Genomic DNA, 19,492 nt, shown 5'->3' with positions numbered 1-19,492 from the left:
ATCTGTGCAGGAACTACTTTCAGAACTGATGTGGCTGCAATGAATTAGGAGTTGAAACAATGTGAACGGTTCTATTGCTGACAATAGGGTGCGACTTGTCATGTGATTTGAAACTGTCAAATTGCATGACAAGTCGCACCGCTGTGAAGTAGGGCTAAATCAAAAAGTAGCTCCACTTTTCTGAGGGGAAAAAAAAAAAAAAACCTCTGGATGATTAGTGTACATTGTAGGGATTTTATAGCATTTTGTAGCAGATTCCTACCTTTTATTGCTATGAAGAAACAGCTCTTTCAGCAGACTAATCACAGAATCATTTTGCATGGGAGGGTCTGGTTCATTAATAATCAGCTGATTATTAATGAACTTTGTGTTCTAATGAGGAAAGTTACATCCCTTTAGAAGTAATTATCCCATGGGGAGTATCTCACCAAAATGTATATTTCTTTTGCAGGTGATGCCGAAAATCCAACGTGATCTTAACATTGATTTTCTGAGAAAATCAGTGAGCCAATCATACAAGTGGGAAATTACATTTCTGGGTAAGTGGTCTACACCAACTGTGTACACCCCTGAAGGTTGCCATATTGCATTGAATTTTACAGAAAATTAAAGTCTTGAAGTGTGAAAAGGAAAGGTAATTTTAGTTACATTAAATTACAACATGACTTGTGTAGAAACTGTATATGATGTGTAGATAGATATGCTATATTTTTTTCCCAAAGAACTGGAGTTATCCTTTAAGCTTAAAAAGGTCAGTCAATACAATTGTTGGTGTTAATTAAGATGTGTATGCTTTTTGATTGACAATTTTTTAAAATTTGACTGACTAAAAATGACATGACAGTATTTTCAGTGGATTGCAAAGCTGGCTCAAAAAAAAACAAACACACACACACACACACACACACCTCAAAACAATTAAAGGAACACTTTGAAAACACATCAGATCTCAATGGGGAAAGTATAATGCTGGATATCTATACTGATATGGACTGGGTAATGTGTTCGGAAGGTAAAGATGCCCCATCGTTTGATGGAAATTAAATTTATCAACCTACAGAGGACTGAATTCAAAGACACCCCAAAAATCAAAGTGAAAAAATGATGCAGCAGGCTAGTCCATTTTGATGACAATTCATTGCAGCAACTCACAAATGGTACTCAATAGTTTGTATGGACCCCACGTGCTTGTATGCATGCTTGACAACATCAGGGCATGCTCCTAGAGACGACGGCTGGTGTCCTGAGGTATTTCCACTCAGATCTGGACCAGGGCATCACTGAGCTCCAAGACAGTCTGAGGAGCAACCTGGCAGCGTTGGATGGTCCAAAACAGGATATCCCCATCAGTGTTCTACTGATTTTAGGTCAGGCAAGCATGGTCGCCATTCAATGGTATCAATTCCTTCATCTTCCAAGAACTGCCTGCATACTAGCGCCACATGAGGCTGGGCATGGCCGTGCACCAGGAGGAACCCAGGACCCACTGCACCAGCGTAGGGTCCAAGGATTTCATCCTGATGCCTAGGGTGCCATTGTCTCTACCTGTAGAGATCTGTCCATCCCTCCATGGATATGCCTCCCCAGACCATCACTGACCCACCATCAAAACGGTCATGCTGAACAATGTTACAGGCAGCATAACATTCTCCACAACTTCTCCAGACCCTTTCACATCTGTCACATGTGCTCAGGGTGAACCTGCTCTCATCTGTGAAAAGCACAGGGCACCAGTGGTGGACCTGCCAATTCTGGTGTTCAATGGCAAATGCCAATCGAGCTCTATGGTGCCTGGCAGTGAGCACAGGGCCCACTAGCGGATGTCGGGCCCTCAGGCCACCCTCATGAAGTCTGTTTCTGATTGTTTGGTCAGAGACATTCACACCAGTGGCCTGCTGGAGGTTACTTTGTAGGGCTCTGGCAGTGCTCATCCTGTTCCTCCTTGCACAAAGGAGCAGATACCGGTCCTGCTGATGGGTTAAGGACCTTCTACGGCCCTGTCCAGCTCTTCTAGAGTAACTGCCTGTCTCCTGGAATCTCCTCAACACTGTTGAGACTGGGAGACAGCAAACCATCTGGCAATGGCACATATTATTGTGCCATTATGGAGGAGTTGCACTGCCTGTGCAACCTCTGTAGGGTCCAGGTATCGCCTCATGCTACCAGTAGTGACACTGACCCTAGCCAAATGCAAAACTAGTGAAAAACAGTCAGAAAAGAGGAGTTGGGGAAAAATAGTGTCAGTGGCCTATCTCCCAGGAGGTTAATTGACTTGATGCTATACTCTGATCACAAAGTGACACAAATCACATATTGTTGCTTTGCAGCCTGAAATGAACAGACTCAGTTTTTTACTTATCCAGCTGTATTTACTCACTGCAACCTATAAAGATCAACATGTCAGAAAGAAAATTTAAAAACAACCACAGAGTTGGAAAAAGGATCACTTCCTTCCTAAAAATGACTTGTAAACTCAATCAGGTGTAGCTAATCACCTTCTCAATGGCACACAAAACCATTTGACTTTCAGCTGTGATCATTTTGATTAACTCAGCATGAAAAGAGCTTTCCTAGAGCATTTCAGTCCCTAGTAGTGTAACTGAGGCAAACAATCAACAATGGGTGGCAAGGCACTGTCAAAAGAATCTTGGGATACAGTTGTGGACAGGAACAAGTCAGGAGATGGATACAAACACATTTCAAAAGGCTTTATCAATGCCTAGAAGCACAGTGAAGTCTATTAAGAAGTGGAAGGTATTTGGTACAACACAGACCCTCCCTGGATCAGGACGTCGCTCCAAACTGGATGAAAGAGCCAGGAGGAAACTGGTCAGAGAGACTACTAAGAGGCCTACAGCAAATCTGGAGCAGTTGCAGGAATTAATAACAAAGAGTGGTCATTGCGCGCATGTGACAACAATATCACAAATTCTCCACAGATGTGGCCTGTATGGGAGGGTTGCAAGAAAAAAGCCACTCCTCAAGAAAGGCCACATGCAGTCACAACTGAGCTTTGTCAAAAACACACCTTGAAGATTCTGAGGTCACATGGAGAAAGGTGTTCTGGTCAGATGAGACTAAAATTTAATTATTTGGCCTCAACACCAAAGATATGTCTGGTGGAAATCCAATACAGCTCACCATCCAAATAACACCATTCCTACAGTAAAGCAAGGAGGTGGTAATATCCTGTTATGGGGGTGTTTCTCTCCAGCAGGGACTGGGGTACTTGGCAGGATAGAAGGAAAATGGACGGGGCAAAATACCATCAAATTTGTGAGGAAATTCTGCTGCCCTCTGCCTGGAAGTTGTCAATGGGAAGAAGGTTTACCTTCCAACATGACAATGACCCAAAGCACACAGCAAAATGATCACACAGTGGTTGAAGGAGAACAAGGTCCTTGCATGACCTAGTCAGAGCCCAGACTTAAACCCCGTTGAAAATCTGTGGAATGACTTGAAGACTGCAGTCCACAAACGGTCACCATCAAATTTAACTGAACTTGAGCAGTTCTGCAAAGAAGAGTGGGCAAATACTGAAAAGTCTAGATGTAAAAGTGAGTAGAAACATATCCCAACAGACTGTAATTAAAGCAAAAGGTAGTTAAACAAATTACTGACAAAAGGGGGTGATCCTTTTTTCAACTTAGTGATTCTGTTTTTGTTTTTATTTTTCTGACATGTTGGTGTTATATCATTCATTTGGATGTTATAAGTTGCATTGAGTAAACAGCTGGATATAACAAAAACTGTAATTCAGCCTCCTCAGAGGAAGTAAGAAAATCTCCATTAGCAACACAGACAGAAATATTTTTTGTATAGCAGGGGGAAAGTTAAGACCCCTGTCAGCTTTCTAAGTATTCTCTGTCCATGTTTTAGATTTTACCTCATATTCTATTGGTGAAATAACGGTCACCATGAGGTCTCTAAAGGAGCCCCAAATCACAGTGAAAACTGACAGGGGTTCTAGGCATTCACCACTTTATAAAAAGAGATACATAGAATTGAATAGGTCATACTGCAAGCTAAAGTCATTTTAAATTCTGCTATATGTAGATGGTTGAAGGGTTCTGCCCTTTTACACACATTATATGTATTCACCACGTTGAAATGAATATATGAGCATACTAAGAGTAAATAAAAATTTATTTCTCAGACCAAACACACACAGTCTTGCTTCATCAATGCAGTTTGGACTGTTCTGAAATGCTGTACAAATGTTCCCACATAGAAGCACACTGCAGTGACAACAAAGATGATGTTTATATCCACTTCTATGACGATTCTTCCATATCCACATCCTCCTGTAACTGCTGAACCATTTTGTCTTCCAATTTTTTGGCTTTTCCTAAAAATACAAAATACAGACAGACAATGTTGAATTACACTTACTGCACCTGCTAGAAGTGAAAGGCTCTACAGTCTATAGATGATGCAACCACCCATATCTAGCAACAATAATCTGGTCATATAATGTTTGTTCAAAAACCAACCTAATCTCCTAATATAGCCCTCTATTTGGTTAAAGCCATGATTTGATGTTTGATGCATTAATTAGAAAGTGTATATAATAAAGTAACCACTGAGAGCAAAGTATAAGAACAAAATATGTCCGTTATCCTGAAATTCTCCTGGTTTTATCTTCTTGAGAAGAGCAATCAAGATACTCCAAGTGACAACCTTCCCAGCCGACACCCTGAGCTCTGCTGCTAGAAGAGAAGGCACCTCCTAAGCAGAATCCATCCCCAAAACTTGCAAAGAACAAAAAGTTCCACACCACTAGTTTGGTATGTTGATATACACTATATTGCCAAAAGTACTGGGACACCCCTCCAAATCATTGGATTCAGGTGTTCCAATCACCTCCATGGCCACAGGTGTATAAAATCAAGCCCCTAGGCATGCAGACTGCTTCTACAAACATTTGTGATAGAATGGGTCGCTCTCAGGAGTGAATCCAAGCATGGTACCGTGGTAGGTTGCCACCTGTGCAATAAGTCCATCCGTGAAATTTCCTTGCTACTAAATATTCCATGATCAACTGTTAGTGCTGTTATAACAAAATGGAAACAACTGGGAACAACAGCAACTCAGACACGTAGTGGTAGGCCACGAAAAATGACAGAGTGGGGTCAGCGCATGCTGAAGCACACAGTGCGCAGAAGTCGCCAACTGTCTGCAGAGTCAATAGCTAAAGACCTCTAAACTTTATGTGGCCTTCAGATTAGCACAACAACAGTGCATAGAGAGCTTCATGGAATGGGTTTCCATGACCGAGCAGCTGCATCCATGCCTTACATCTCCAAGTGCAAAGCATCGGATGCAGTGGTGTAAAGCATGTCGCCACTGGACTTTAGAGCAGCGTAGACGTGTTCTCTGGAGAGATGAATCGCACTTCTCTGTCTGGCAATCCGGTGGACATGTCTGGGTTTGGCGGTTGCCAGCAGAATGGTACTTGCCTGACTGCATTGTGCCAAGTGTAAAGTTTGGTGGAGGGGGGATTATGGTGTGGGGTTGGTTTTCAGGGGTTGGACTTGGCCCCTTAGTTCCAGTGAAGGGAACACGTAAGGTATCAGCATACCAAGACATTTTTGACAATTTCATGCTCCCAACTTTGTAGGAAAGGTTTGGGGATGGCCCCTTCCTGTTCAAACATGACTGCTCACCAGTGCACAAAGCAAGGTCCACAAAGACATGGATGAGGGAGTTTAGGGTTGAGGAACTTGACTGGCCTGAACAGAATCCTGACCTCAACCCAGTAGAACACCTTTGGGATGAATTAGAGCGGAGACTGCGAGCCAGGCCTCCAACATCAGTGCATTTTTACTTACTGCATCAGATAATAAATTCATAGGAACATACTTCATGCACTCAGAAATGTGGAAGTTCAGGATGTCAATTTTGTACCTTTATGTGACTACAGATCCACTTTAGGTCAGAATGTAGCCATAATACTAACAATGTAAGCAATGTGAACCCATGAGACATAATGCAGACCTACATGTGATCTAGTACTGGAACTGGTTAGGGAATTGGGATAGAAATAGTCTTTACCCTTTGCATTCAAACAGTTTAAAGTGGAATTCCATGAGACTGCTAACTATGCTTAAAGATAAAAAACCTTCTGTGTGCAGCAGCCCCCCAATGCTTACATGAGCCTCATGTCGATCCACCGATTTGCACGAGAGCCTTGGCTGTCCCTAGTCTCTCCCTCTTCACTGGCTGAGACACCAGCAGTCACTTCATCTTACTCAGCAGCCAGTTTCAGGGGAGAGGGGAGATCGCCAACAGCTGGAATGCCTGGGTGGTGACATCACCCATAGGCTTACTATAGGGCATCCGGTTTCAGCTGTCCCTCCTCTCCTCTGAAGCTGGCCACTGGGAGCTGATCACATGACCAGACTGTAGAGCCCTGAAAATTGGCAAGTATAAGCATCTTCCTTTTATGGGGTAGTTAGAATAGGATTTAGAATCGGGGTGGGAGTGGGTTTAAGCACAGTTGGCAATAGTCTGGAATTCCACTTTAATGAAAACCAGAGCTGTGTGTGCTCCACTAGGGTGGAATATATGCAAACATTAAAAGTTAAAAAAAAAAAAATGCAGACGCTGTCTGCTGTACAACGTGTTAGAATGATGTTCAGCACAGGGCTGAATCATATATTACCAGCATGAGGAGCCCGGATAAGGTGTATGTTTTGTTTGACTTCTTTGATGTCCTGGGCTTTCTGTAATTCTTTGCCCTTTTGCAATCTAGGACAAAAAGAAAATGTGTGACAATATGTGCTATGAAATGCAATCATATAGCTCAAAGCCAGTGGAGCAAATCTCACCTGTTAATGATAAACCGCGCTTGCCGCTTCTGCTTGATCTCTTCTACTCTCTTCATAGCATCAACTACAAAAATAATTTATATTCAATAAACAGAGTGCAAAGAAATAGCTGAAAAATATACACTTTTACATTTAACAAATCGAAGCAATAACTCATGGTGGACAACATAGGTTAAGTGGTCAGCAATGTTTTCCTTACAGTAAGCCCAATTTTAAGAAAAGCCAAAGTTCAGCATTGAGTTTGTCTGTTCTCCTCATGTTTGTTCAGATTTTTAACCACTTCCTGCTGGCCGTATGCATATATGCAGCCTCTCGAAGGGTGGGCTTTAAACGCCAAGAGGCTGCATATGTGTGTCCCAAATGTAAAGATATTTATGCTGAGAGCGCGTGCCCTGTTGGCCATCAATGTATAAAGAAAACCAGGAATTTTACACATTTGCAAACCTGCTCTTTTGTCTGTAGCCTGCCATGCTAACTAGGACATAAAACATGTACAAAAGGTTTCACTACCATGGCAAGTTATAATGGAAATAAAGCAGTGGTAGCAGCATTCCCCATCACCCTCCTGTCTGAACTTTTCTGCCCCACCAGTGATTTCTTTATTTTCATGCCTCATGTCTCTTGCATTGTTACTGCACCTCTATTCGCATTGTCTGTGTATTTTGCATTTCTCCTCCTGTAGGCCCAATTTAGCCTCTCATTTCATCCTCTCACTCGGTTGTGGCCCATCTTTGCCTCTTTGTCCCATCAACTCGTCTTTTTCTCTGCTGAGCCTTTTTTTTTTGTTACCCGAGCCTCTAGTTTATACAACCCACATCCTAAATGTTCTCTGTGCCCAACAACTGCTCTGTGGTATCAGAGCCTTTTTAGTTTCCTCCATCTCCTCCTTGTATCCGCCTGTCCCATTCAGCCTCTGCTTTAAGCTCCCTCATTAAAGCAAAGACCTCCTTTATTTTATACTGTTGACCATTTGCTCCTCAAAGTGGATCTTCACCCTTTTGGGACTCTTCCATCATCTCCACCCCTCCTATCCTTAAACAGCCCACTTTTTGTTGTTTTCTTCCTTCTTTTTTGAGCAAAAAAATTTGGGCTGTCCGCCTGTTAACATAATTAGCCTAGGCAACTGACGTGCACTGTGCATTGCCCCTCCATTCATTAAATTGGGGGGGGGGGGGGGGCAGGGCACACTACTGGTACACCGGCAAGCTGAACCAGGATAGCTGGTGCCTACCGATGATGTCACACAAACATGGCAGTGCAGGACCAAGCAGAGGCAAAACAAGAGAAGTAAGCAGGGGCAAAAGGAAAAAAAATGAGGATCAGCTTTAAGCCCAGCTCCTTATGTCACCCATGCAACCACTTTCTGGCATTAGACAGATGTAAATCAACTGCACATGCAATAACATCAACTAGGGCCATAGGACATATGGCAGGACTGTTGTGTCAACAGTGCAAGCAGTCATTCTGGGCATCTTAAATCTTAACTATATAATAAATGCAAACTCCAATTTGTCAAAATAAGAGGCAAGTATACTTTTAGGGTTTCTTGACAGTAAAAAAGGAAAAAGCAAAAAAAGGGATAAAAAAATAAATTACCAGTCTTGCTCCATAACTCCCTTTGGTACTTGACAGGTTCGTTTCTTCTTTTTTCAAATTCAAATGAATTATCCTGCAATGAAATATTGTTTAAGCAACTACTAATAGATCACATTCTGTATTTAAAGTGTACTGTATTTATTACTTTTCAAATCTGCATAGGTATGAATTAGCAATGAAGTTACTTATAGGAGAAACATGGAGACTGCAATTGCCGACCTCTCCTCCTGAAAATTCTGGGTGCCTGACCCTCTGGCTTTAAAGGATAAGTTCACCTTTCATAACATGTTACACCCATATTCAGGGTGTAACATGTTATGAAAGCATTCCCCACTTTGACCCCCCACCATCACTAGCTGTCAAATATTAAAAAAAGTGGCGTGCAAGGCTCCTCCCACCTGGCTGCATCACTCTTCTGTGTATGAGAAACTAAAAGTCCCAACAGCCTTAGTGGCCATCGGCTTGTAGTTCTCAAACTACCAAGGTGCTTTGGAGTGCTGTGGTAGCTCATTCATTCTTCCTGTCAGTATATCTTGCTCGTACATCCCGTACAGGCAAGCAGATATACTGACAAATCTACAAGAAACCTGCAATGCTTTCCAGGCTCCTGCAGAAAAAAAATAATAAATGCACATTTTTTTTAACCTGCAAAAAATGTGCATTTATTATTTTTTTTTTATCAAAAGGTGAACTTATCCTTTATTATGTTGCGTCACTTACCCAGAAGAATGTTCCGATTAAAACCTATGATTTTCTCTGGCTCACATAGTATTGAAGCCAGAGGATTAGCAAAAGAAAACAAGCAAAGTGTCAGCAATGGAAATTCCTGAATTTCTCCCACAACAGGCACAACTTAAAAAGTTTGACATAAGAAAAAAAAAAAAAAAATGTAGTCAGGTAAAGTTGTGCAGGATCACTGCCACCGCCACCATTTGCATAGAATGTACAGTTTTGGTGGATATCTGCTCCCAGCTCATCAGATCCCCCAGTCGATTCCACTGGAAATTTGTGCCCCTCCCTGCCCATAATCTCTTGCGGCACATCACAGATCCTGTGAGGCTCTGGGACCATTCACATAGAGCAACAGGAAACTGGTTGTGAAGCTGTAAAGAGTCACAGCTGGCTTCCCACAATAAACATGCCATCGCTGGGAACCCAAAGAGCAGCTAGGAACAGGCAAGCATGTGGGAAAATGTGTTCTGGTCTGATGAAACCAAGGTTAAACTTTTTGGCCATAATTCCAAAAGATATGTTTGGCTTAAAAACAACACTGCACATCACCAAAAGAACACCATACCCACAGTGAAGCATGGTGGTGGCAGCATCATGCTATGGGGCTGTTTTTCTTCAGCTGGAACTGGGGCCTTAGTCATGGTAGAGGCAATTATGAACAGTTCCAAATACCAGTCAATATTGGCACAAAACCTTCAGGCTTCTGATAGAAAGCTGAACATGAAGAGGAACTTTATCTTTCAGCATGACAACGACCCAAAGCATACATCTAAATCAACAAACGAATGGCTTCACCAGAAGATGATGAAAGTTTTGGAATGGCCCAGCCAGAGCCCAGACCTGAATCCGATCAAAAATGTGGGGTGATCTGAAGAGAGCTGTGCACAGGAGATGCATTCACAATCTGACAGATTTGGAGTGTTTTTGCAAGGAAGAGTGGGCAAATATTGCAAAGTCAAGAGGTGCCATGCTGACACATACCCAAAAAGATTGTAATAAAATCAAAAGGTGCTTCAACAAAGTATTAGTTTAAGGGTGTGCACACTTATGCAACCATAATATTTTAGTTTTTTTATGTTTACTTCCCTCCACCGAAAAGATTTCAGTTTGTTTTTCAATTGTGTTGTACAGTTTATAGGCTCAACATTAAAAGGTGGAAAAAGTTCTGAAATTATTTATCTTTGTCTCATTTTTTTTACATCACGGAAACCTGACATTTTAACAGGGGTGTGTAGACTTTTTATATCCACTGTACATATTACTGGTATACTATGGAATCTACTAAAGGAAACCTGCCAGTGTGCCAAGACTGAGGATATCAGTTGCTCCTACTTTCAGTCTACCTCTAGGATAGGCTGATGCACGAGAAAGCCAAAAGCGGTAGCATGTATCATCTTTCCGTCAGCCGGACATTTTATCCACTAGTTCACTGTAGAACTGGTTTTCCTTATTTTCAGAACATTATTAAGTACAAAAACATAACACCTCCCCCTCTCTGTTGGGGTCCCCCAAGGCTCTGTCCTTGGGCCCCTTCTCTTCTCCATCTACACCTCCTCCCTCAGCAAACTGATACACTCCCACGGCTTCAACTATCACCTCTACGCCGATGACACGCAAATTTACCTCTTCACCCCTCACCTCACCCCACCCCACCCCTTCAGTCTCCGCCCGTATCACCCACCTACTGAACGACATATCAGACTGGATGTCGCTCCATTTCCTCAAACTGAACCTTTCCAAAACCGAGCTCCCAGCCCGCGCCCCCCCCCCCTCCCCATCACGACCAATAACGCCACCATCAGTCCCACCCCGCAAGCCAAAGTCCTAGGTGTCACTCTAGACTCAAACCTGTCCTTCCAACCCCATGTCCAATCGCTGGCAAACTCATGCAGACTCCACCTCCGCAACATCTCCAAAATACGTTCGTTCCTAACCCCAGACAATACTAAACAACTCATTCACTCCCTTATTATCTCACGTCTGGACTACTGCAACTCCCTCCTCACCGGCCTACCTCATCACAGACTATCCCCACTTCAGTCTATCCTGAACTCAGCGGCCAGACTCATCCACCTTACCAACCGCTCCTCTTCTGCCACCCCCCTCTGTCATTCCCTCCACTGGCTCCCGATTGCCCAATGCATCAAATTCAAACTACTAACACTGACATACAAAGCCATTCATAACACTGCCCCAAACTACCTCACCGACCTGATACCCAAATACCACCCAACCCGTACTCTTCGCTTCTCACAAGACCTCCTACTTTCTAGCTCCCTGGTCTCCTCCTCCCACGTCCGACTGCAGGACTTCTCTAGGACTTCCCCTACCCTCTGGAACTCACTAACCCAATCCATCAGACTGTCGCCTACCCTCCTCAACTTTAGGCGCACCCTGAAAACCCATCTCTTCAGGGAAGCCTACCCCACCCTCACTTATCAGCCAATCTCCTCCACTCCTCCTACCACTCCATCCCCCACAGCCACTTCCTCCTGTACCACTATCCCCTCCCTCCTAGATTGTAAGCTCGAAAGAGTAGGGCCCTCAAATCCCTCGTGTATTGTTTTGTTACTGTATTGTCTCATGTTCTGTCCCCCACTATAATGTACAGCGCTGAGCAAACCTTTTGACGCTATATAAACACTGTATAATAATAATTTTGTGCCAATCATTGAGAAGTCAACAATAAAACTAGATATATCATAACACTTACTCTTTATGTACTGATATCTAACTGTGGTTTCTTACTTTTTTCTGACAGGCAAATCTTAAATTAGTTCAGTGATTACTTACCACTGTCAACTCTTTACCAGCTGCTTTCCTGAAGGCTTTTGTCCATCTGATCTTTCTGGGATTTCGCTTCTTCTTGAAGTTTTTGTGACATTTTGATCGACAGAATCTAAATGCCTGCAAGGAAAGAAAAGTTATATTGATGCATATCATGAAAATGCCCATCGCTCGGTTTTTAGTTCATTTTTTCCCTCTCAACTTTTTTTTTTGTAAGTTTAAAATGCATCACGTTTCTTCTTAAAGGCCTTTCCAAGTATTAGTTTGTCATGTTTTGGGACAAGCAATCAATGTTCCTCTGGATGACACTGGTGGAAACCAAGTCATAAAAATCTGAGGATACGAACAATGAACTGCGGAACCCTATTTGGAATTTATGCCCATAGCTGATTTGGCAACCATGGAAGGAATTTAAAAGCAGCAATGCAGCCAATACGGTTTACCCGTTTTGGATACAATGGGAGGAGATGGAACCTCTTTTGGGTTTCTCTTGCTGTCTGAATGCCTTCATTTCCTCTCCCAGAGAAAGAAGAGAACATGGGAGGAAATCTCCCCAAAGGGAGGGGAGTCACCAGAAAAAGCATCCTCACTGGCAGATTTCTGCTCCTGTTCCTGTGATGAGTGTAACATTTTGGATTTCCGTTTCTGTACTGGTGCAAATGTGCTCTCCTAGGAATATTCACATTTTCTGCACCCCACCCCTCTATTTGTCCAAAGAGAATAGAAAGTAATGCCTTAATCAAGGGTCCCACAACAGCCAGATCGATGGTCATCTTCTTCCCCACCCTTTGTGGGACAAGTTTCTACCACAGAGCCAGCTGATGGGAGGAAGCTGCTGGACCATGGATTGAAGTGGCCCTACATCCTTATTTTCCACATTCCCTGTTTATCTCCCCTTCAAGAACTGCATATATACTTCCTGTGGGGGTTTTTTTTTTTTTAGTTTCCTCTCCTATGAATGTAATATATCCCAGTAGTCTTAAAATGATACAAAAGTTTCAAATTTATTTTTCAACAACAAACATATCATACTTACCTGCTCTGTGTAACGGTTTTGCACAGAGCAGCACCAATTCTCTTCTCGGGTCGCCTGCCAGCGCCCCTGGAGCCTTCCATTTCTGAGTGCCCCCAGAGGAAGCTGCTTGTTCTGGGGGCACTCGTGTGTCCTCTTCTCAGGTCGCCTCTCAGTGTTCCTGGCTCCTCCCCCTACTGAGTGCCCCAGAGCAAGCCACTTGTCCTTGGGGCATTTGTGTGTGTGCTCTGCCCCTGTGTCTTCTAGTTCAGCTCCACCCCGCCCTCTGCTCACTGGCGTTGATTGACAGCAGCAGGAGCTTAGACTTCTGCTGCTGTCTCTAAGCCAATGAGGAGGGAGAGACCCGGGAGAGCTGCTGCTCTTGTGCACAAAGCTGGATTGAGATGGGGGTCAGGTAAGTATAAGGGGGTGGTGGGTGATGAAGGGGGAGAGGACCATTAAGCCTTTAGAATCACTTTAAGACAACCCCCAGAGCATCGGCAGCACGTCAGCACAATCCCAAGCATGCGCACCCAGCACTCTAGCTGAGGAATCATGGTGTTCAAACAATGATGATAGTATGACAACATGTAAATAGCATGATCCCCCGCTGGAGTGCAGGAGTCTGACATTGTGGCGATTGCTTTTAGTGAAAATGACAGTGTGGCGGAGAACGGGTAGTCAAAGCACTATCCTGTAAAGGTATTTTAACCCCTTCCCGCTGACGTCACACAAATATGCGGCCTCACGGAACTGGGCTTTTTTCCGTGGGGCCCCATATTTGCATACCTGTCTTTGTGTTGGTAGCGCACCCAGCACTGAGACCGCGGTGTCACTGAGAGCACCGGGTCCCGTTCTAACAATCGGGACCCGGGACTCCTGGTCCCGGGTCACATGATCGCTGTGATAGCCTCTGATTAGCTATCACAATGATCAGTCACTGTGCAGCCCGGCCCCCTTGTTTTTTTCTCTCTCTATGAATGGAGAAGAGAGATACATTGTATCTCTTGAACTCCTGGCAGAGGAAAAAAAAAAAAAGATAAATAAAAATTAAAAAAGAAAAAATAAATAAAAATACCTAGATCAAAGTTTGATCGAGTTCACTGCCAGGGTTAGTGTAAAGGTCAGGGTCAAAGGTCAGGATTTAAATAAAAAAAAAAAATAGGTGTCAGTGTGTTTTAGGTTAAAAAAAACCCAAAAAAACAAAAAACAAAATGCGCACTATGGTTTCTAGGCTGTACTACGGGTACAAACAACAAATAACATACACATGTATGGTATTGCTGCGATCGTCAAGAGCTGGAGAATTTCTTTTGGGTTGTTCTTTGGTGGTAGGTCATGGTCGTAACAAGAAACACACAGCTAAATAAATAAAAAAAAAAAAAAAAGATTTTTTTTACTATTTTGGGCCAGTTTTCCTTTGATAATAAAAAAAAAAAAATCAGGAGATATCCATTACTATTTACCACCAAATAAAAGCCCAATTTGTCCTGAAAAAATCAAGGTATAATCCACCTGGATGTACAAAGTAGTTGTGATGATATGTACGGTTTTACTAACATGTCAACGTTGCAGAATTGTGATTAGGCATTTAGATTTGTTTTACCCTTAGGCGTTAAGGGGTTAAAATTGTAATTTTATACCATTGTTCACAATGCCATATTTAAAGAGGAACTTCATCCACGCTATATAGTTTTTTTCTTTCCCCTCTTCCCCTGTTCATAGCTTTGCTCAACAAATCCAGAGTTGTCCAGTGTAAATTGCAGATTGACAGGTCCCTCACCACCATGTCACCAGGGAGCCAACTTTCTCTTGGTTCTTGCAGCCAGCTCATTGCTGACACCCATGCACAGTGTGGTGGGGCTATAACTCTTCCACACTCCATCCAAAACCACTGGGCATTTTTACCCCCTTCCTGTTCAGGCCAATTTTCAGCTTTCAGTGCCGTCGCACTTTGAATGACAATTGCACGGTCATGCAACACTGTACCCATTTGAAATTGGTATTTTTTTTTAGACAGATAGTGCTTTCTTTTCGTGGTATGAATCACCACTGGGTGTGTTATTTTTTGCTAAACAAACAAAAAAAAACAAAGATTTTTCTTAATTTAGAAGGTAAGTTTTCTCCTTCGCTGATGTGCGTTGATGAGGCGGCACTGATGGGCACAGATTGGAAGCCCTTTTTATTTAAAGATCTTAAAACTTGCCTACCAGACACTTTCACCCCCTTCCAGCCCAGGCCAGTTTTCAGCCTTCAGCGCTGTCGTACTTTGAATGACAATTGTGCGGTCATGCAACACTGTACCCAAATGAAATTTTGATCATTTTTTGATAGAGCTTTCTTTTGATTTAATCACCACTGGATATTTTATTTTTTACTTAAACAAAGACCAAAATGTTGGATAAAAAATTATTTTTCTTAATTTGTGTTAGAAAACTTTGCATACAAGTAATTTTTCTTCTTCACTGGTGTGTGTGGATGAGGTTCATCTGATGGGAAAATGATAGGCTGTGATAATCAGGATGATCAGTGCTCTGATTATCAGTGAAACTGTGCTTGTCAGAATTGCCAGTTACCAGCTCTCCTTTCTTCACACTGTGACAGCACGTGAGGAAAGGACTGTCAATAAACACCAAAGTCTGTTTACAATGTGATCAGCAGTGATTGAGCACAGCTGATCACATGGTAAAGGGCCACTGTGATTGGCTCTTTACCTCAATCTGTGGTTAGCCGTGTCCAAAGTGACTAATGCGCACCCCTGGGACGTGCATGGGGGGCGGAGTTCTGGGAAGACGTCAATAGATGGCAGCTAGGAATGGGCTTGACAAATCCCAGGCACCATGTTGCCATGGCGACTAGAAATCGTGTCCTAGTTCCTGGGATTTGTTGAGCCCTAAACTAAAGGCAAAACTTTGTTTTTTAGTTTTGGATATAGCGCAGAGGGATTAGAACATCGGTCAGGTTTTATTGCTATCTGTGCCCCCCATTTACCCTATTTGTCCTGTTTACTGTTAACACCGAAAGTCACTGTCCATTGAGAGTGCAGTGCACATGCGCCAGTGACATCACCGGCGCTTCTAGAGAAAATACCTCCTAAGGGGTGCATGTTTAGGAGACATTTATAGTACCTACAGGTAAAGCCTTAATAAAGGCTCACCTGTACATAAAACATGCAAAAAGGAGTTTACTTACACTGTAAGCAGCTGTCAGGCTCTCAGAATGTGATCCTAGTGACTCATGAATGCCTGTTTTTTTTTCTGGCCAAACTGCAATTATTAATGGGACGTTTGCACGCCATTGACTTAAATAATCAAGTTTTGACAGGTGTGCTGCCTATCAACTCAACATGCCATGTTACAATTGCTGTGACCACATGCTATGGCATCACAAACCGGCTCCTGCAGCTGTACTGAAGGCCAGATGGTCGGCGGGTGGTAAAACTGCAGTTTAATTGCCAGTATTTACCCCCCTGCCAGTTTGACAGAAGCCTTACTGAGCCTGCAGCTTCTATATCCCCTTATAATGTCTATGTTCCAGTTTAAGCTAGTGCCGTGGATAGAGCTATGTCTCCCCATACTGTGTATATCAATATAAACACACAGCCCTATATCCTAGGATGACAAGGCACTCCACTGCTCCTCCCTTCTCCATGTAGCCCCCTGACTGCATTGTCCACTTTCCTGGGAAGACCAGAAGTTCAGGGAAGCAGCATCATGAGAGCAGGAGCCAGCAGCATTGTAAGTTGTAAACTGCAAGGTAAAAAATTTTACAAATAGTTTACTGGGATATATTTTACTGTACTGAATGTGTTCAACTACAAAACACTGAGCATTTAATACTACTCTAACCCTTTCACTGCCAGGGCCATTTTAGCATATTTTGCACACGTTTCAAAAATCTCAGGTCTGAAGATTAAACAACCCTCCCCCAAATCATATATTTTCTGAAAGCAGACACCCTATAGAATAAACTAGTGCTAGTTCCAATATTTCATATGATGTTACCGCAAAGGTTTAGGAAACGCAACATTTCTGTAAAAAACAGAGAGTTTTAGGGCAAACAAACGCAATAAATGACCCAAATTTTTGGTAAAATATAAAAGATGAGGTTGCGTCAAGTAAACAGATACCCAACGTGCCAAACCTTAAATTTGTGTGCGCCTATGAAATGGCGACAAACTTCAGTTCCCTAAATTTTCTATAGATGCCACTTCAAAAGCCCCTACAGGTCATCAGTTATGAAGGAGATTGTGTGCTAGAATTATTGCTCTCACTCTGACACAGCTATTATACAATCCCAGTGGCTGCAGCCACCGCACTATATATATAAAACCTCCTGCTGCCAGGTCCATACAATGTACAGACCTGGCAGTGAAAGGGTTAAAGTATAACTAAAGGCAAAACGTTTTCTTTTTTAGTTTTGGATGGGGTGGAGAGGGATTAGAACCCGTCAGTTTTTATTGCTGTCTGTGCCCCCATTAGGGAGATTCACCCTCTCTATTTGTCCTGTTTATTGTTATCACTGCAAATAAAATAAAATCCCAAATGTTGGGTTGTCACCAGAACAGGAAGAGAAGAGAAATCCTCCAATGGGGACACTAGTTCTGGTGACACACCAGGATTCTCTCACTTTGCAGGGATTTCCTCACTTCCTGTTTTGACTATGGGACAGGAAGTGAAGGGAAATCTTCCCTATGGGACACAGATGGTGAAAAAAAACTGTCAGGGGTTCTAAGACTCTTTTATTCTATCCAAAAATAAATAAAGCTTTGCCTTTAAGATAAGTATTCCTGTGTATTAGGTCCTCCCTGGACAATCCAAGCATCCCGTCACATCCTGCATGTGGAGGTGATGGGGGGGGGGTCAGATGTCACTGCTGGGCTGTGTGTGGAGTTCATCTCTTGGATTGTAAGCTCCCAGGATCAGGGCCCTCCTATCCCTCTTGTATTGAACTGTATTGTGACTGTATTGTCTCCCCTTATACTGTAAAGTGCTGAGCAAACTGTTGGCGCTATATAAATCCTGTATAATAATAACCTTTGTAGGATATAGATCACATTGGCCGATCAGTGTACACACAGCTCCCTATATGTGAGGGCACTGCCGCCTCTGATAGGTGATGGACTCTCCCCAGGCAGACATATGGCAGCCCCCAATCCTCCTACCTTACAGTCGTTCCTCACAAACATCATGCCGTGTCCGGGGTAGATGGGCGCCGAGCAGAAGTAACACTTTTCGATCCTCATATCGGCGGCTCAGCCCGGAGGCCCTCCGCTGTGTAGCCGTAGAAAACGTGAAAGGAAGTGACGTCAGAGGATCACTGATTACCCACGATGCCAGAACGCCTTCTACTAACCATAACACAGGGCTGTCTTCTACATCGCCATCTGCTGGAAACTCATGGCGCTGCATCTAGGGAATATCCCTGCTGTGGGAATAGGAAATGTCTGTGTGTGGAACCCAGCAACGTTCAGAGCCCCCCAAATCCATCTCTTCTCAGTTTCCTGTCCTGTGTGGACTGATCCTGACATGTGAAAAGTGTTTCAATACACTAAGGCCTCATTGACTTGGGCTGCTACAGCGTACACCTGTACGGGGGCCATGTTTGCCTGGGAACGTACATGTGTTTCATCTGCCCCTGTGCAGGCGGTCCCAGTCATGGCGGTTGGGATGCAGCGGATACAAGGACTCCATTTGACACCCATATGGGTGCACGGCCCTGAACTCTGACAGTGTGCTCTCAGCATGAGGACACGTGGGCAGGGGCGGACTGACAACTCATGGGGCCCCCAGGCAATAGGGAATCATGGGGCCCCTGTGTCCTTGCCCAAATTCAAAAAAGCCTATGAAAAAGGTACCAGGGGCATCTCATGGGGCCCCCTACTGACCCCGGGTCCTCGGGCAGTGCCCGAGTTTCCAAATGGTCAGTCCGCCCCTGCACGTGGGTCACCTGTACATGTGGGCAAACACAGCGCTCAGACGGGTGTACACTGTAGTACGTCCCTGTGGACGAGGCCTTCACCTTCCACACTCTGCAATGAGATGGCCATGTTGTGTATTTTACAAACATTCCGGGGCTGGAAACAATCAGCTGATCAATGAATGAATGACGTTTTTGTGAAACTTCCTTGTGTAGCACTACCCCCTTAGGGGTCGCTGATGAATCTGGGTCCCTTCTATAGTCCTGCACAGCCAGTCAGTCAGCATTTTCCACACAAGCTTTCATCCGGAGACAGAGATCAGGCCTAGCACATTGGTTTTGTTATTTTATTCAGGGGATTAAACTTGGAGAGGCTTAGAGGGGGTATAGGATGCCCAAGGGAACCAAGATCTGAGGACAACTTCCTGGACTATTCACAGCTTCTCTTCTCTGTCACAGTCTCTGTTGGAGTGCTAGCTAGCATCTCCTAGTTGTACCACCCCAGACCCTAGACCCCAGACTCTAGACCCCAGATCCTAGACACCAGACTCTAGACCCCAGAACCCAGACCCTAGACGCCAGACTCTAGACCCCAGAAGCCAGACTCTAGACCCCA

General features: G+C 43.6%; 1 protein-coding gene across 1 annotated transcript; it reads right to left on the bottom strand.

Moving 5' to 3' along the window:
- Window positions 1–4,128: 4,128 nt before the first annotated feature.
- On the bottom strand, window positions 4,129–18,279 carry RSL24D1 (ribosomal L24 domain containing 1). The gene is made up of 6 exons (XM_089668043.1): window positions 18,122–18,279; window positions 11,952–12,065; window positions 8,427–8,499; window positions 6,831–6,894; window positions 6,665–6,750; window positions 4,129–4,348 (listed from the first exon to the last, which is right to left on the bottom strand). Exons 1-6 carry the CDS (start codon window positions 18,200–18,202, stop codon window positions 4,275–4,277), a joined length of 492 nt encoding a protein of 163 aa, XP_089524169.1. The 5' UTR covers window positions 18,203–18,279; the 3' UTR covers window positions 4,129–4,274.
- Window positions 18,280–19,492: the final 1,213 nt, after the last annotated feature.

This window comes from Staurois parvus, unplaced genomic scaffold (assembly GCF_062004578.1).
Source record: "Staurois parvus isolate SC_StPar_1 unplaced genomic scaffold, SC_StPar_1.0 ptg000054l, whole genome shotgun sequence".
Lineage (NCBI taxonomy): Eukaryota > Metazoa > Chordata > Amphibia > Anura > Ranidae > Staurois > Staurois parvus.
This window is presented reverse-complemented; position numbering and strand designations above follow the sequence as displayed.

Bases quoted from the DNA above. Each gene is read 5' to 3' on its own strand.
- RSL24D1 (XM_089668043.1), bottom strand. From the start codon at position 18,202: ATGAGGATCGAAAAGTGTTACTTCTGCTCGGCGCCCATCTACCCCGGA. The intron at 12,066-18,121 runs GTAGGAGGATTG...CTTTCCTTGCAG, and splicing joins TTGTGAGGAACGACTGTAAG to GCATTTAGATTCTGTCGATC. The intron at 4,349-6,664 runs GTAATATATGAT...TTGTATTTTTAG, and splicing joins TATCCGGGCTCCTCATGCTG to GAAAAGCCAAAAAATTGGAA.